Below are 18,207 nucleotides of genomic sequence, written 5' to 3'. Positions count from 1 at the left end.
AAATGTTTGATCAGTTAATCAAAGGTTTCAGCGACATATTTTACCTATAGGCACATTATTGTAATCAGTACTTGATTTTAAAGGATACACCGCAACATTGCAAATACTGCATGTCTGATATGACACAACACTGAACTCTAGTGGCACACAATAGCAACTGCAACCCTTAAACTCAAAATGGTATGATAGTCAAAATAATATACATTTTTTAATAATATCTTCAAAACGTTTTCCTTTTGACACAATTAACTCAACATGTTGATAGCCTTATTAAGAGAATTTTACACTCAATAATTTACAAAACTATAATGTGTTTTTTTTCATAAATGTCGAAGAAGATAACGAGAACCATGCCTGTCGTTTGTGGATGTTAGTGATTTAATAAAATACAGTGAAGTCAATGAATTAAGTCTGTTGTGTCGCAGTTTGTGGATGATATTCAATTGAGAAGTCCGGACTGTTGACATGTACGCACACGGATCTGATGACACGTCACTTCCGTTTTCCCTTTCCTTGTGAAGTCAGCTAACATTACGCAGGCTATCTATTTCAAAAATAAAAGGCAAGCTAAGTTACGTCTTACATGTTTGTACTAAAAATGAAAAAGAACTACTGGTAAAATGTAACTATGCACATAAAATAATAAACTAAATACATTATTGTCTTCATAATGCTTCACGTGCTCTCAGACATGCGGTTTATTCGCTAACCTTTACGCTACGTTTTATTCCTTAACTTCCGGTTTAGTTTTTTTTTTTTAAATGTAGTGGTTGTCTTGACGCCGCTCAGACAGGAGACCTAAGGAACCGACAATCATCTCTGGTTAGCAAATATAGGTTAGCACTCCGCTCATACAGACGAAAACATGGAGTCCGCTGTGGTGCTCTTTGTTTTAATGGTTGGCTCTGTATGTGGAGAAGCTGCAGCAGAAAAACAACTAGTATATGTGACTGTGGTGAGTACACATTATATGAAATATAACGATACGGAAGATATGTTTAACTCTGCAGCGAGTTGCAACGAATCTCTTTAGCCACTTACGGAACTATTATTCAACATTTTTGAAGTTTTGTTTTTTCTTTGCTTTTCTGTGCAAATGTTTTTTAAATAATTCGGCTTATTAATAATCTACCTAGCAACCCTTAGTTTAGAAGAATAAGCTTATTTTTTTGTTTGGTTTACAACTGCTTTCTTCTAATGCATTGCGACTACTAGGCTTACTCTTTGCAAAAGTACACATATAGCTATAATTTAACATAAAGCAATTTGAATTTGAGAATGTTTAAGTCTTCTCAAGGAATGTTAGAAACTGTCTAGCTGACACTTTAAATAAATCATTTGAGGTCTACTGAACTCTCATTCTAATTTTAGTTATTTGTGTTCTGTTGCATTTCAAACATATTTTGTCTATCCTGCAAGTTAAATCGGTTATTAAAACTACAATGTACATGAGCAATGGTCATTACTAGACACTCATCCTGTCAGGTTACTAGTCAGCTGCATTAAGAAAACCACACAGCTGATGTTAGCTACAGAATTGCTGATGCAGTTTGGTCAGAATGAAAACAATTTGGTCATTTAGAAACTCTGCTTGGAAGTTTCTCTGATTCCTTTAAAAAAAGGCACATATTAGGAATCCAGTTATAAAGTATTTGCATGCATCTGCCAAGCCCTAAACCTGTCCAAAGTTCACCTGGAAAAAATGCTTGTCCCCGTGGCAACCAAGGACACAGAAGATATTGTACTGACAGGGAAACAATGAGATACTCATGACGTCAATGCGAGAAGAACACATGCATGCAAAAGTGAAACTAGTGAGAAGAAAACATCTCGGTGTGTGCTTAATCTCACTCCTGTCTATTTAGATGGTAAATTAGTGAATTAGTTTTTTATCATAAGCTCTTATTTCTCTATACTAGTGTGCGGGTTCTTTTTCCCACCCTCCATTTCTTGTTTTCTAGCGTAACAGACATGGAACCTGTTACGGATGTGGGAATTGAAATAGCATTGGACTCGCTCAGGTTTTACGTGTTAAGACATCAAGCATCTTGCTGTGACGGTGTTAAAATATGTCGGCAGGTCCACATGAAGTTACGAAAGTAGTATTTGTTGACTGCCTTTAACAGACGTTTATATTTTTGCCCCCGGAGACCTAATTGCCTGCGAGGTAGCCACATCTAAAGTAGAAGAGATTAGTGGTCTTAAAGGGATAATCCACACTTCAAATAGAATTTACACTTTTTTAAAGCTAGTTTGGACGGGAGGCATGCATCATGAGGAAACTAGAAACCACACTCCTCTGAGGCGGCTTGAAGATTGAAACTCGAAACTGTTCTACTTGAATAGACGCTTGATTTGGTGTCTTCCAGTAACAATGCTTTCAACCAAAACTAACAATTTGGTTTCAATGAGTTCTCTATTTAAAGGAGAAGTTATACGTGAATGACCCATTTAAAAGAGAAAGCTCCCTGTTCTCACTCTTAGTATTGTCCTTGTTTTCCTCCTATTGTTACAGTTACATTTTGTATCTGTTTGCTTTCACTCCTGAGTGGCAAGACATTCTCTGACAAACACTTGGCAAGACCGACCGTCACTGTCAGCTGACCGGACTTTATCACAGCCAACCACACAGTTCAAACAAGGACAAAGAGTTTATCTTGTGACATTTAAACTGATGGGGAAATTAGTGCTGTCTTTTGAGAAGCAATGTTGACTACAGATGCCATCAAATTGTGAGAAATAGGGCCCATAATAGAGATCAATTCCAAAGAAAAGTCACTTGAGGTAACTGAAAGTGAAATAAAGGTAGATAGAAATTGTGCTGATGTCCTTGCTTATCACCCAATTAAAGTATGTTCCTTTCTTTCCATACAGAAAATACTGAATGATACGTCACATCTGTTGCCACAGAAAAAGTGTTTTTTGTTGTGTAGTTTTTTTGGGTGTTGTTGACGTCTTGTCCTCCCTCTTCCAGTTGTTCCGGCATGGTGACAGGTCTCCAGTCAAAGCCTATCCGACAGACCCTTATCAAGAGGGCGACTGGCCACAAGGCTTTGGACAGTTATCACAGGTATGATGAATATTTCTGTCTATCCAACTGTTTGCATGGCATCTGCACCCATATTGTCTTGCACACTCTTTTTGCCTTTAAAACAATCTATTTCTATAGTTGAGTTATTTGAACCCCTTGTTATTGTCCCACTTGAGTCCCTATTTGTTCTGCAACAGTGTACAAGAGTTTATGTCGTGTCGTCATGAATTCAGAAACACTCGTCGTCTCTGTTTTTAGGTGGGGATGAAGCAGCATTTTGAACTGGGCCAATTCCTGAGGAACCGATACAAAGGCTTCCTGAACGACTCCTACGACAGGAACCAGGTAACCTCTCCGCTCTCAGATGACATGGCACCATGGTCCCAGACACGATGAATCACATTAATATTGAGGAAGAGGGGCCCCTTACCATGTGGGTGTTATACAGCGTTCCCACCGGAGCTGGAATTCAAGATGGAGGTGTTTTTCTTCTTGTCCTCAGATCCACGTTCGCAGTACGGACTACGATCGCACCCTGATGAGCGCTGAATCCAACCTGGCCGGTCAGCGAACTAACAGTAATTCTCTACGTAGTACTTTTCTTGCTTGTACTAACAGCCTCTTTCCCATCCTTCAGGTCTGTACCCCCCCGCTGGTCAGCAGGTCTTCAATCCAAATATGCCCTGGCAGCCGATACCTGTACACACAGTGCCAAAGAGTGAAGAGAGGGTATGTGTGTAGAGAAACAGGTTATAGGCGCTTCGCTCTAATTCACTTTGTCTAAACTTTGTGTCTTTTTTTTTTTAGCTTCTCAATTACCCTCTGAGTGACTGCCCTCGCTACGACCTGTTGATGAATGAAACTGAAAAAACGCAGGAATTCATCAATGTCACTTTGGCTTACCAGGTACAGGAATTCCAGGGTTGCATGTTGGGTTTTTATGATGAATACAGAAGCCATGAGAGGCAATAAAGAAACAAATAAGTCCATTTCTATTTGACCTGGGAAGCACCACTACCCCTTATTCTTTTCCAAATTAGTAAAGTAAAATCATAATTTCTTTGGTTTTCTTCCTGGGGATTCTTAATTTCTCCATTATTTGAAACACAATATATATGTATATATTTTCCCCAACGTTAGCGCATATTAAATAAGATTGTCCTTTTACGTGTTTAGTCATAAACCGGCAAAAGATTTTCTTTAGGTACATTTTACCATACATACATTTTTATTTTGCCTCTCAGGGCTTCCGTAGAAATGCTTTAAAGTGTTGTGAACCATACTGTGTTCTTCTCTACAGGATATTATAGACCTGGTGAAGAACAAAACAGGACTCAATAAGACTGATGTGGAGTCAGTCTGGAGCGTGTATGACACACTGTTTTGTGAGGTACACACACACACACACACACACACACACACACACACACACACACACACACACACACACACACACACACACACACACACACACACACACACACACACACACACACACACACACACACACACACACACACACACACACACACACACACACACACACACACACACACACACACACACACACACACACACACACACACACCATTGGAACACAATTGAGAAACACTTATGTACAAAATGAGATAAGAACATGGACTAAAGGTAAACAAAATGACTGATAGCTAGCTTCACATCTTTATTATGAGAGATATTAGCAAGTTTCAATGAGCACACTTTCATTAAAGTTACTGAGTGAAGATGCCTTTTTCAAGAAGCTAACTAAAATAAAAGCATCCTGTTATGCAAGACACAATGACAAGCCGTTTACATTTCAACATTTTGAACAAGAGTTTGTGTAAACTGCTGAGCTAGCTTACTGACCAAAACTGGTGTTGGTTTGTGACTTACTGGTCTTCATCAGTTTTAAAGGAACATGTTGGTTTAAGGAACAGAAGTGAGGAACTGGTATAAGTTTCAAACTGGTGCTTTTGGTCCTCGCGAAGTTCATAAAGGTCACTACTTTCTCACTAAACTCTTCTTAATTAAAGCTTTTAGTCATTGTTTGAATTTGTTTAATAAACCACATGTTTTTTTGTGCTTTTCATAATTCTCCTGTGTTTTTCGTGTGATTTCAGTCCCGTCACAACAAGTCTGCTCCTGATTGGGTGACTCCTGAAGTCATGGAGAAGCTCAAATGGCTCAAAGACTTTGGATTTCGGGTAAAAAAAGTCGCAACACCGAGGTTTCCTTCTGGTCTAAATTCTATTTTCTAGTCAAGGACTATTTCAATGTACTGATTGATTTTCACAGATCACATTTGGGGTCTACAAACAACAAGAAAAGAGCCGGCTGATGGGAGGTATGTGTGTTTATCTAGATCAGTGGTTCTCAAACTTTTTTCAATAATGTACCCCCTTTGAAAAATAAATTCAGCCAAGTACCCCCTGAGCAGCGCAAAAACTATTCCTTAGGGAAAAAAAGCCTATATAAAGAGGTACAGTGCAGCGCTGCACCATCAGTGTCTGATTTATTTAAACAACAACAACAACAACAACAACTGAGAAACACTTAAATGCTACATTTCAAATTTTTACAATCCATCACTAAATTCATGGCAAACCAATTTTAACATCATGCAATAACACTGAGACGACATTAGTTGCATTGAACTGATCTTTTTAATAAGTTGTCCTTTCAATTTAGTGAGAAACATGGGCTTGAGCTTCACTGAGGATCTTTGTCATTCTGACAGGGAGGCAGTTATTACACTTTGCTTTTTGAAATATGTGTAACTCTCTTAATATAAAACCCACACTGCTCAAACTTCGTTACTTTTACTAAAATTGATAGATTTGTTTATTTATTTATTTTGGGGCGTGGGGAATGAAGAGAAAACACATATGAGCATTTTATGAGCATGGTATTTTGACCCCTCATATAAACATATGCATAATGCGCTATACTTTGAGGCCACACGCCGTTGCCAAGCAACACTTATTGTTTAGGTAATTTGATAAGCAGGGAGTCACATAATTAACTAGAACTAGCTTGATCTGATAGATTTGGACATAAACGTGAGTGAAGTATAACGCGAGCCAGAGATCAGAGATCAGAGATCAGATCAGCTGCTGCTGACGGAGAACACACAGCTCTTCCGGATCACAGCTCCCTCGCTGTGACGGACCGTTGAGCGGAGCAAAAATACACTAAGAGTTAGACCTAACACACTTAGCTAGTTTATCTACTCTGGAACTAGCTAAACTAGTTCTACATATATGCATTCTTTACTGTCGGGTCACTTATTACAGGTTCAGCGAGCTGCACGAGACTGACGTGCTGTCAGGAGAGGGAGAGGAAAAGAGAGCACCCCGTTTATTTTTCTCATTTTATTATCCAGAATGACTGTAAACCTTTGAATTATGCATATGGATATACAAACTGCTGACTTTCTTCCAGGTATGCTATTGGGAGAAATAGTCAAGAAACTTTCAACAATGGCCGTCCCAGACCAGAGGCTGAAACTGATGATGCTGTCAGCGGTAGGAATCACTTCCTGTTTCCTCTTTATCCAGTCTTTGTGCCAAGCTAACCACACCGTATTGTTTAGTCTAATTCCTTTAATGTGTTCCTGTTCAACAGCACGACACCACGGTAGCTGCTCTTCAGGCCAGTCTGAATGTGTTCAACGGAAGACAGCCACCTTATGCTTCCTGTCATATAATTGAGCTTTACAAGGAGAAAAGCGGGTAAAAAAACAACCTTTTACAAACAGTGGAATAAATAGACGAGACTTACAAATACACAAACAAAAATGGTGATGTTTTAAGGTCTGTTAATGCGTCCAAACAGCTGATAGTGAAGATTACATGTATTTAAATGTGACATCACAGACAGTACAACTCTCCCTTTCTTTCCAGCTCTGCCTCTGTGTCCATGTTCTACCGGAACGACAGCACAGTGGAGCCGTACCCTCTTCAGATACCAGGCTGCTCTCTTGACTGCTCCCTAGATGACTTTGTGAGAATTACAAAGCTCTCCATTTCAGACGACAGAGACAAAGAGTGCCAACTGCCGTCAAAAGGGAGAGATACAGGTTAACACACACTAAAAACTGCTCCAATAAAAATACAAAGATTGTTTGTGCCTCCATTAATCCTCCATTCTCCATCTTCAGAGGTGATCATCAGTCTGGCGGTGTCTTGTTCTTTGCTCATCTTCCTCGTCGCCTTCCTCCTCGGAGTTATTTGTTGGCAGAAGGAGCCAATCAACAACCGGGGATACAGTCATGTCGTCAACCAGGACGTGGGAGATGAATCCTGACAGAAGCAAAAACTCCTTCCCCGGAGATCGGAAAGCCCGGCATCTTGGGGCAGCAGCGACGAAGAAGGACTTTGAACTCTTAAACTCCCGAGTGACCTTTCTGACGGTTCGGGAGCCACAACAATTAAAATCTTTAAAGAGTGAGTTGTTGTCCAAAACGACCTGATTTTGTTGGGTCAGAGAGAGGAATTTAAATAAGATTTTAGGGAAGCACAGGTTTTAAAATGCCTCCCTGTCACTAGCTAACATGAGTGCTGAGAGACAGGCTGTTGGAGGGACCAGGACTGATTTCCACATCAAGAAAACACAGCAGGGAAAAGGGTCTGTGTTCTCCCATTGGGGTCTGATCTCCAATCAGCCAAATAAGCTCATATTTATACACATATTTTCCCAAAATGTGCTCATACAGACACTGCATCTGGGGGTTTTCAAGCATAGCGGGACTCGATTGGATGCAGAAGATAGTGATACAGTTGTAATCTTAAATTATGTAATCATGCTTTTCTTCCTGGTTTGTCTAATATTTCTTAAAGACAGCCCTAATAATACTTAACCTGATGACGCCCAAGATGTTGACTAAAAAGGCAAAACATTTCTTAATACTGAATCCAGAATGTTTCCAGCCCTGGTCTGTTTCCAAAAAAGGATAACTTTTTGAATAGGAGGAATACATTTGTTTGAATGCACGTGTAATCCTAATGACCGTGATGCCTTAAATATTTTTAATTGTGGGATGTGCATTTGTTTGGATGCCAAATATTTTTGTAGCATTTCACATTTTTGAGCAGCAGCTCGATGCTAAAAGTGTCACTTATCCAGAAAGAGCTGGTTTGAACAAATAAGTCAAATAAAAATTGGGCAAAAACAAGAATCACATTTCATGATAATGTAAATCAGCTTCACATAATATACATTTTTAAGGGGATACTAGAAACACTGGAGATCTTTACATGTGTGTGTCTTTGAATCTAGCTGCCTTTTTGTTTTATGTGTGTTTAATCATTTTAAAGAAATCTAATTTATTCCAAATGCAGGCTTGACAAGGATATTTCTTTTCAGGATTCTGGATGTTTAATTAGGTTACATATTGTCAAAAATCATTGTTACATAAAACAAGATATTTACTGGAAAATCTATATATTATGATTTCAAATGTTGCAATAACAGTCATACGTCGGCCTACTCCGAGCTATCTGTACGAAATGATTCATCAGACTTTGAGAATGTGTTGCTTGTTTAAAAAAATAAATGCTCAATCATTGCAAATGTTTGCAGAAACACAGCATAGTGAAACATGTGGATTCCTTTGCATCACGTGTGTCTCAGAGCAGAGATACACAGCCTGCCGTGTCTCGCAGTGATCGACCAGCTGCTGTCTCAACTTAATTTGGATGTTCCTTATAAACTTGTTAACTGTTAAACTCATGCACATGACTAGCATGTCTGTGCACAGTTATGGCAGTGATCACACTTGTACTCTGTGTGACACTGCCAGGTAGAAAGGTTCATTTCCCCTATAACACTTTTACAGAACAACATTTGAAAAACGGGTTATTTTAATTTTCAAAACAGTGCAGTAGGCCTTTATTTAAACATGGTAGTGCTTTTCTTGCATACATCGTTAGTGATCTGTCAGGTTACATTCAATATGGCCACAGATAAAACAATCAATAACATGATGAACTAATCATAACACAATCATCTCTGCCATGTTGAAGCAGATAGGGCGACATTTTTACATAAATGATATCACCTTGGAAAAAAAGGATGACACTGAGATCTTGCACTCTGAAGCATGCACTGCAGATGAGATTACTTCTGAAATAGGAGAACAGCTTAATTTCCATTGTATTTCAGTGTCCTGTGTTTTCTGATATGAAGTCAATGTTTGCTTGGTCATTTACAGATTGAGTTTCATGACAGCTGAAGTCTGTTTAAGTATCGTGATGTTGGGTCACATTTCTCTCATTCAGCTCTAAGATGCGTACACTGATTTTCATCTTATAGCTGGGTCATATATGCCACAAATGTTCCATCAAAGTGAAATATTGCTTACAGGCTGCAGTCTGACATGAAATTCAGAAGATTTAAGAGATAATGAACAATAGGAGAAAAAAAATAAACTATACAAATCTGTTAAACAATAAAAATATACATTTATAAAAGCAACCTTTAAAAACTGAAATGTAAGATCACACACATACAGTACGGACTCCAATATACATAGATTAGAAATCGATTAAGGTGACACACGAACCTTTAAAAATACATTATCCGATCGCTCTTGTGCAAAAATATTTTCCTTGAATTAATGTGATGGCACATTGATATTTTCTTTCTCAAAAGGGATAAATATTAAAAGATAAAACACAGACGATGATTGGAGAACACGCATAAAACAAGTAACGCTTTTTTCTCTTAAGGTGAACTTTTTCCTAAGTGCAAATTGTTGCTTCAGCAAATGTTTTTTGAAAAAAAAAAATGATATTTTCAACCTGGTAATGTACAATCCTAGGGCTCTTCCAATGTTAAATGCAGAATGATACTTTCATTTAAATATCCTCCAAATGATAGTGCTTCTGCCCAGTAGAATCTATGATATGTTTTTTTAATCCCAAACATTCAGCACACCTGTTAAAGGTTGTAATGTAGTTTCCATTGTATTATGAATGGGGAAGTAAACCTGGATTAAGCTGCTGTTTAAATAATCCAACAGCTCTGGCATGTTCTCGGAACCGAGCAAATTGAGTTAAAAGCCTGAGTCGGTCATTTAAGTCATCAGTTGAAACTGTTCCTCCACCATTCACTTCTATAATAAATGTTAGATGTTACATTTTTCACACACTCATATTGATCAAGCTTGTGCTGTTGAGATTGACGATACCAAGCATTTGGATGCTACATACATCTCACTTTTGCAGCTGTAAGCAGTTTACATGGATGACACCTATGAACCCTGAAAAAAAACTGACCAGTATTTTTGATTATTACTGTAATAAGCCTTTTTTACACGTTAAACCAAAATCCAGTAGCCTACTGAGTAGGAAGGTTAAAGTCTTAAGCTTTGCTAATGGTGTTATATTTCTGTGGCACCAAACCTAACAAGCACTGTTTGAAGAAAAGATGATTGGCCACCAACAAAATAATATTGCAAAGTATGTTAAGGATAGATGAAAGTTTGATTTGTTTTTCTGCAATTCAGTTTGGATAGGTTTCTTTGTTTGAGTTTAAGCTAACTGTTAGAGGAGGCGATAAGGTAGCTCTCACTGCTACAACAGTCAATGGCAAATTGGCGACTGCTAATTCCTGTCAAACGTAACCAGACCTAAAGGTAAGAAACAACATCAAACACCCTCTGTAGATGCATCTGTTTTTCATTGTCAGAGAAGCCTTATTAAGAATTAGTTTAAGCTAGCAGGCCAGAATCCTACACTGTTCTCTTCCTGCCAAATGACCCTTCTTTATGCTAAATGGCGATTGTATAATATGCATGCTGACTAAAAACAGTCATACAACTCTTTTGACAACCCAAATAACTCTGAATATATGTCAAGTCAACATAATGTCTGTGTGTTAAGAACTGTTGAACAACAGCCAATGGCAGCTTCCTCATTAGCCATGTTAGCTAGCCTGCTATATGGCTCCTGTCTGAGCAGAATGATGTGTTCCATAATTGGATGCAATTTACAAGAAGATGATGAGGGCTATGATTATCTGGGCCCTAATGATTCCAATCTTGTGACTAAAACATTTAACAGAAAGAGTTTGGTCTTTGCGGTTTTAGGTGTATTAGACAGATTTATTGCTTAAACTCTGTTACATGCGTCCAGTGTTTTATATCTGATCCAATTATGTAATTTAGAGACAGTAATGTCCTAAAAAAAGGCCATAGCAAAACAACTCCCCAGCTACTGATGCCACCACATTTCGAACCAACTTTTAGGCCCAACTTGGTCCAAATCAATCCCTCAGAATATCATTCCAAAGTACCTGCAATGATGATCTGGGGAAGCTAAATGGTGACAGGAAATTGCTATTAGTCTTTTAAACTCTAACCCAGTTTAATTCTGTAGGGTGCAGAAATACCTTTATGACCCAGAGTAATAATTCTGTGGCGTTGAATAGTAGTTACTGTGATGGTGATGGTGGTAGTTGTTATTCTGCGGGGTGGAGTAATAGTTGTGATGTTGCGGGTTGTCACTCTGGATGTTTCCGTAGGCGAACAGCAGGGGGGCCGTAGAAGATGGCGCCTGCTGGGCGGTCCCGACGCCTGCCGTCAGTGTTCCATTGCATTGGATGGCGCCATACCAACTGGACGTACCCAGCTGGGGAGTATTGGAGAGAAGGCTGAGGAGAAATGTTGAACAAGAGATAGGAGAGGGAGGATAAGGATAAGAGGAATCAATCCAAAGTCATTTTGTCAGTAAGGGTATTGATTTTCCAATACAAAGCTTTAAAGACTATTTGTGCTTGGGTTATGCCTACCTGGCTCGATCACTCCTACTATTAATGCTTCTTGACAGGTCATCATCACTATCGTACCGTCTAGGATTGTCAAAGAAATAAGCTCTGGAGCTGAAACTGTGGCTGTTGATCATCCCTCCTGGAGCCTGGAGTTGATCAAAGTTCATTACACTTTACAGCTCTGAAAGGTCACAGTTTTGTACGACAGATTATTGCAGTTATTTGTATTTTTAACTTGTTATTTTACCAGGTTTTGGTTGGGTTTCTGGACTCTGAAGAAAACCACCACTAAACTTGTAGGTAGCAGCTCCCAGAAGAACAGAATGATCCCAAACACAATGTAGGCTTCACCGCTAATCTCTTGCACATCAGCCTGTAACACACATGAACATAATGCATAATGATATCATGGCTCTTGAGCACGGTTAACAAACAGAAAATATTGTATTTTATACATTTACACTTAGAACATTTTATACACATGTTGAGATATGGTACTCACAGCAGGTATACAGACAGATTAATGACATCATTCGTGACAGATGATATCCACACATTAGGTGTCCAACACACACAAACAACCCCTCTTTGAAATGGGCTGTGTGTCTTAATTCCTGAGCCATGATGTAGGTCAGGAGGACACACACACTGGTGAGATTTGGTTTATTTTTAGCCAAACAAAGCCCTTTACCCCACTAAGCATTGCTTCCCCCAATCTCATAAAATGGACTGTCCACACACATAGGGCAGTGGGTGTCTGGCTCAAAACAAGCCTGTTTTCCAACACTTGGGGCAGTACCTGATCGGAAACGCTGAACCAGCCGTAGTTGAAGGGGTTGAGTCTGTCCTGCGGCGACAGGGCCACCACCACCAGGTTGTAGCAGGCTCTGGATGTGTACAGCAGGATCACCACGGCTCCTATGGCTGTAGCTTGACACACTGATGTACCCTGGGGGAAGATTACTGTGGTTATTATTACAAGACAGGCATCAGCCGGCTGAAATTGGATGTCAGATATGGGCCACAGATGTGATCCACCAAATAAAAGAGGCCTCCCCGTGACAAACATGGCGGATTATAGGCCAGGAATTGAGTTTTGTAGGACATACATTTGAGACACCATTACCAAGAGCCGTAAACTGCACAATTTTCAAAAGTAACATGTACAAATGGCTCTATAACCTTAGGCTTGATCACCCTTTGTGCTCAGAGTGAACATAAAGGAAGCATAAAGTGATCTTGAGGATTTCTGATAGTGTGTGTCACTGTATACACTTTAAATGAGGTTTGACAATAACATACATCCGGGTAACAGCTAGTGTCTGGTATTTCTTATCATTAATACACAGAGATTTTCATGCTAACGCTGCTAATATCCAGATTATGTAGATTTACATGTTTCAAAATGGGATACAATACTAGATTCGTGTTTCCTAATACCTGCTACGAAAACACACCATATATTATATATGTTATAACCATAACATACATTTTTACCGTGCTTTACTTTGTGAAATACTGACTTTTTTAGAGAAAATGAAATATACTTTTTGTTAATGTTTGTTTATCCCTACCTTGGACTCGAGGTAAACATTAGCAGAGGACATTTTGGCGATCTTGAAGACGCAGACGGCCAGAGAGACGGCACACAGGACAAACAGACTGTCGTTGATCAGGACCCGGGCCAGCACCGCGTGTCTGATTCCCCCATCACTGCAGACATGGAGGTTTTTCAAGGTAAGCGGTTCTAAAGGTGACATTATTATCTTGGAGAACGTGTGTTTTTACTGTTTTTGCTTACTTTGGTGACTCCGAGCGCTCCAGAGCTCCTTGCACTAACAACGCACAAGTTAAATTGACCACCAGGAAAAATATACTGAGACACAAGAAGAACAGACGCAGAGGAACCCTGGGGAGAGGAGGCAAAAACAGACAGAGTAAGAAGACAACCAAAACTAAATTCATAAGCAACATCTCATTTAAATTCATGGCAGGGAGGAAGGAATATTCTGTCTCATACAATAAAATACACAATTATTATTGCGTTTTATTAGATATAGATTTCAACAATTGATTAGAGAACCATTTCTGATATAATGTCAAGGATAGGCAATAATAAATCAATCAAAAGGACAGACTCACTTGTATTTAGTGAGCTCTGGAGAATACTTGGCTTTAGCCTTAAACATCACCTAAACAAAGACAGAAAAACATAAAAATCATAAATTATGTTTTTGTACTCATTTAATAATCCAGGTATGGTATTTGAAAATTGGAGATCGGACAGAAAATGAGGGTTCATTTAGAGGAAGAGTGTGAATTCAACACAGCCTGTAGAGATTCCTGTGACACACACACACACACACACACACACACACACACACACACACACACACACACACACACACACACACACACACACACACACACACACACACACACACACACACACACACACACACACACACACACACACACACACACACACACACACACACACACACACACACACACACACACACACACACACACACACACACACACACACACACACACACACACACACACACACACACACACAGTGTAAACACTTTCGTGTGAGAATGTAGGTCAGGAGAGGTAATTTGCAAGCAACAAGCCAAAAGAACACGACCCCATTACATACTTTGTTTGCCCTATACTGTATGCCTACAAATGTATAGCTAAATTATTATTTCCCTCTGTGCAGAGAATAAGCTTTGATACGATGTTTGTAACCCAACCATTTTATTTTCTATAGGAAGAAGGAGCTAAAATGCAATAAGGGGGAAGTAAATCACAGAGGTCATGCCTGACTCATCAGAAAACACACACAAGTATTTCCACACATGAGTGTGTGTCAGATGGTGGCATGATGTTGTATCAGCATTCTGCTTATGGCATGCGTTACTTGGCCTATTTTTCTCAGTTGTTACACAAATGCAGCACAAACAGTGTGAAACAAAACAAGGAGCTGAAAGACACTAAAATGCTAGGGTTGGATGACTTTTCTGTGTGTTTGTGACTTTGAGTGACCATGCACTTTCCAAATACTAGTCATTTCATTCATTATTAATATCAATGTGTTGGTGATAGCTGCTTCAGTGTTTTTGTTTAAAACTTTCAGTAGCATGTGTTGATGGGTAACTAGTATAACTAAGACTGTAAAGTGAATTTGTTTCATCAGGATTGGTCAATGTTTCTATGATCTATAACTCAGGCCTGACCTGGCTAGACATTCAGCCTCAAGTAGGAAAAGTGTATCCGCTGAGGTGGCACAGTCACATGATAGAGATGCATACATTTGAACCTAATAACTAGGTAGAACATCATTGGCTCAGAAGTGGAAGGAAAATGGCAGCCACCATACATGTGATACATTCGTTTTTATTCAAAGGAAGTGCAGACTAACTGGTCGCAGATCAGCTGAGGGGCTACGATGATTATTCAGCGGTCATAAGACACCCTTAACTTCATCACCAAATCTCCACTCAAGTTGAACGTGTTTCCTTTTTCTACTCCCACTCTCTGTTAGATTCTGTGTTTTCCTTTGAAGCAGTGACTGAATGGTAACAAACTGAAAGTGTGTAGGTGTTTCCTGAGGGAGTAACAAACAGGTCTTTGACACCAACTGTGTCTCACTCTGTCTCCCAGAAACCACTGGCACACAGGATTCGTCAGGGACGTTTGAATCTTGTGCACTGATTGAATGAAACACATCACAGGAGGCTTAATAGGGCTTTACTGGGGGATCTTAACAGCTCTCACCCCAGGATCATGGGAGGATTATGAGACAGTGGGCCCCTAGAAACAGACATGCAACATGCCCCACCACCTCTCCCACATAGGGGCAAGACACACAGACCTTATGGTAGTTAGTTTCAGTTTGTGTGTCTCTTTGCAGCTGTTTTGCATCCCTCTGTATGTTTTATGTTGCTTATAGGTCATCTGGAGTGCCCTGGTTGTGTGAGTCTCTTTAATGACATTTTAGTTGAAGGCCAAAATGCTTCCTGTCACTTGGTAGGCCTGTTCAGTAATCAGTCAATGCCAGAGACATGAACTGAGTCAATTTGCAGGCTTTTCAGACCAACAGCCACCTAAAAAAGCTGCTTCAAATCAGGTAACACACTCCACTCTGGAACATTTAGGCCGATGGTGACCATAGTGACCACATTCTCCCATCTTCAAGGACGAAATGTTGGATATAAAGAGTGGACACGGAAGAGAGCAGCTAGTCTGGCCCTGTGTAAAGGTAACAAAGCCCACTCACCAACACATCTAAATTCACATGCATGATTACATAAGGGACTTTGTTTTAGCCAGGTGCATCTTCATCTTTGCTGGTTGCCTGAAAACAAGAATAAATCTGTCCTCTAATATCCTTACACCACAATATTATTTTATATGTCTGAATACATACATCAATTAGGCCAAACATATCAGGATATCCTACTGCATCCTGAGTCATTTTGCAATATGCAAAACATGCTTTTCTGGCTATTCTGACACACAATCCTCTCAACAGGGGAAGTACTGTACCAGCAAGAAATTCAAAGTTAGGTTAAATGTGATAAAATGGTATGTGCCATTTGTTTGCACACTGCATGAAACAATACGTACTTTGTAAAGGTATTATTATATTGACATAGACTCTTAAGGGTGAGAGAGGAGCATATATTAACAATAAATCTGTTCTGCAAATCCTTTGACCAATTTAGTAAACGGTTTATAAAGCAATAATGAAAGAATGTCCAACATAACTGATCAAATGAGCTTTTGCAAAGAGGTGTACTTTCAAAGCCTCGTTTTTGAATAGCTGCTCTTTTATCTTTTACTAAAAGGACAACTGACATGCAAACTCAATGTGTCAAAGCCATTGTGACACATTGCTCACTTTTAACTAAGATTGGGTAATCATCCACGAAGAGCTAGGGGCCCACAGGGCAGTGGGTGAGAAGGACTTAGGATATATAGGGAAGAAGTTAGTGGGATACAAAAGAATAATAGGATAATAACAATTCCATTTACATGCATGGTAGTTACATGTGTTTTTGTGTGAAATCAGATAAAAACAAAGAACACAAAACTGCAGTGTCAGCAGCTTTATGAAATTGGGTCACAGACAAACACTGCACACCCTGTCTCTAACACAGACGCACACAGACCCAGAGTGCAGTCCTACCTGTGTGAAGTAGAGGTTGAGGAGGCATAGGGTGAAGAACTGCAGGCAGACAGGGCAGCAGTAGAGCAGCCAGTAGGCCAGAGGCTGCAGCTGGTTGGCCTGCACCACATTTTTAAAGTAGAAAGAGAAGAGGGTCGTCCTCAATGCAGTCCAGAGCAAGCACAGAAACAAAAACACACTCTGGAAGCTGAAGCGCTTGTGTCCGTAGTGCAAAATGAGCCAGAGCTGCAGGTACACGAAAACAAACAGCAATGAGTAGAGGAAGGTGTAGACGGCAGTGAGACTGAGCTCCAGTGTTGGCGAGATTGCAGCTCCAGGGGACTCCTTCAGTGAGGTAAACAAATGGGAATTAAGCTCCTCTCCTGCCGAAAACATCTCCACTGAAGGCTCGGACTAACACATGGGATGCAGGGAAGGCAAACGCACTAAAACCTAGGCTAAATCCGCCGTGGATGACAAAAAACAAGGGTATTCGGGTGAAAAAAACATGTTTTTCTTAAAACAATTGCCATAATAAAGCTGCGCTGGGGCTTGAATCCGATTATAGGATCTTCTTTTAAATTCGCTAGGTTCCAAAATGACAAGGAAGAAAACAAGAGAGAGGTCCCCCTGTGTGGATGTCTGCAAAGCTGCTCTCTGCAAAAAACAACTTAAGGGGGAAAAACCTCCAGATCAGCTGTGATGCAGTTTAAGACCCGCCCCCTTGTTCTCAACTACAACTGAAAAGCCCTGCAGAGGACGCCATCTTGGCTCAACACTACGCATGTTCTTGTGAAACAGCTGACTCCGGAGCCACAGATTCTCGCCAGTTTCCGAGATAACGAAGTCCACACACCCATTTCCAAGTGCGCCATTTCATTGGCTAATCTTACCGACCAACCTCCGCAGCTTCCTCACTCCATTGGTTACTGATGATGTCAGCTGTAATAATGCCCGCCTTTATGTGCTATATTGGCAATTTGTTCAAGTCAAAAACTGCTCCATCATGGTATTGGCTAAAAGACGCACGTGGGCGTCTCTTGCACAGAAAAGAGGCATCAAAACAACTCGCAGACATGTGCGTCAAGTTACTAAGCGATAACCAACAGTGGCGGAAAAGCACTTTTACCTTCAAAATAAAAGCAAAAAATGTCTCCGTGCTCAGAAACACAACATAGGGAATAACATTTAAAACTTTAAAACAGCTATATTCTCACGAGCTACTATT

General features: G+C 39.9%; 2 protein-coding genes across 2 annotated transcripts; one reads left to right on the top strand and one right to left on the bottom strand.

Moving 5' to 3' along the window:
* The first annotated feature begins 751 nt into the window (after positions 1-751).
* On the top strand, positions 752-8,618 carry acp2 (acid phosphatase 2, lysosomal). Its single transcript, XM_079668753.1, has 13 exons — positions 752-955; positions 2,975-3,070; positions 3,290-3,376; positions 3,534-3,594; positions 3,669-3,760; positions 3,839-3,937; positions 4,332-4,421; positions 5,152-5,235; positions 5,327-5,375; positions 6,473-6,555; positions 6,656-6,762; positions 6,934-7,109; positions 7,191-8,618. The coding sequence occupies exons 1-13, from the start codon at positions 866-868 to the stop codon at positions 7,334-7,336; spliced, it is 1,260 nt and encodes a 419-aa protein (XP_079524879.1). The 5' UTR covers positions 752-865; the 3' UTR covers positions 7,337-8,618.
* Positions 8,003-18,082, bottom strand: gpr137c (G protein-coupled receptor 137c). Its single transcript, XM_079668748.1, has 8 exons — positions 17,001-18,082; positions 13,943-13,992; positions 13,602-13,709; positions 13,375-13,513; positions 12,600-12,749; positions 12,048-12,173; positions 11,822-11,946; positions 8,003-11,683 (listed from the first exon to the last, which is right to left on the bottom strand). The coding sequence occupies exons 1-8, from the start codon at positions 17,373-17,375 to the stop codon at positions 11,425-11,427; spliced, it is 1,332 nt and encodes a 443-aa protein (XP_079524874.1). The 5' UTR covers positions 17,376-18,082; the 3' UTR covers positions 8,003-11,424.
* Positions 18,083-18,207: the final 125 nt, after the last annotated feature.

Source organism: Notothenia rossii, assembly GCF_949606895.1.
Source record: "Notothenia rossii genome assembly, chromosome: 3".
NCBI classification, from domain to species: Eukaryota; Metazoa; Chordata; class Actinopteri; order Perciformes; family Nototheniidae; genus Notothenia; species Notothenia rossii.
Note: the sequence above shows the minus strand (reverse complement) of the source record. Positions and strands in the feature narration are given on the sequence as shown.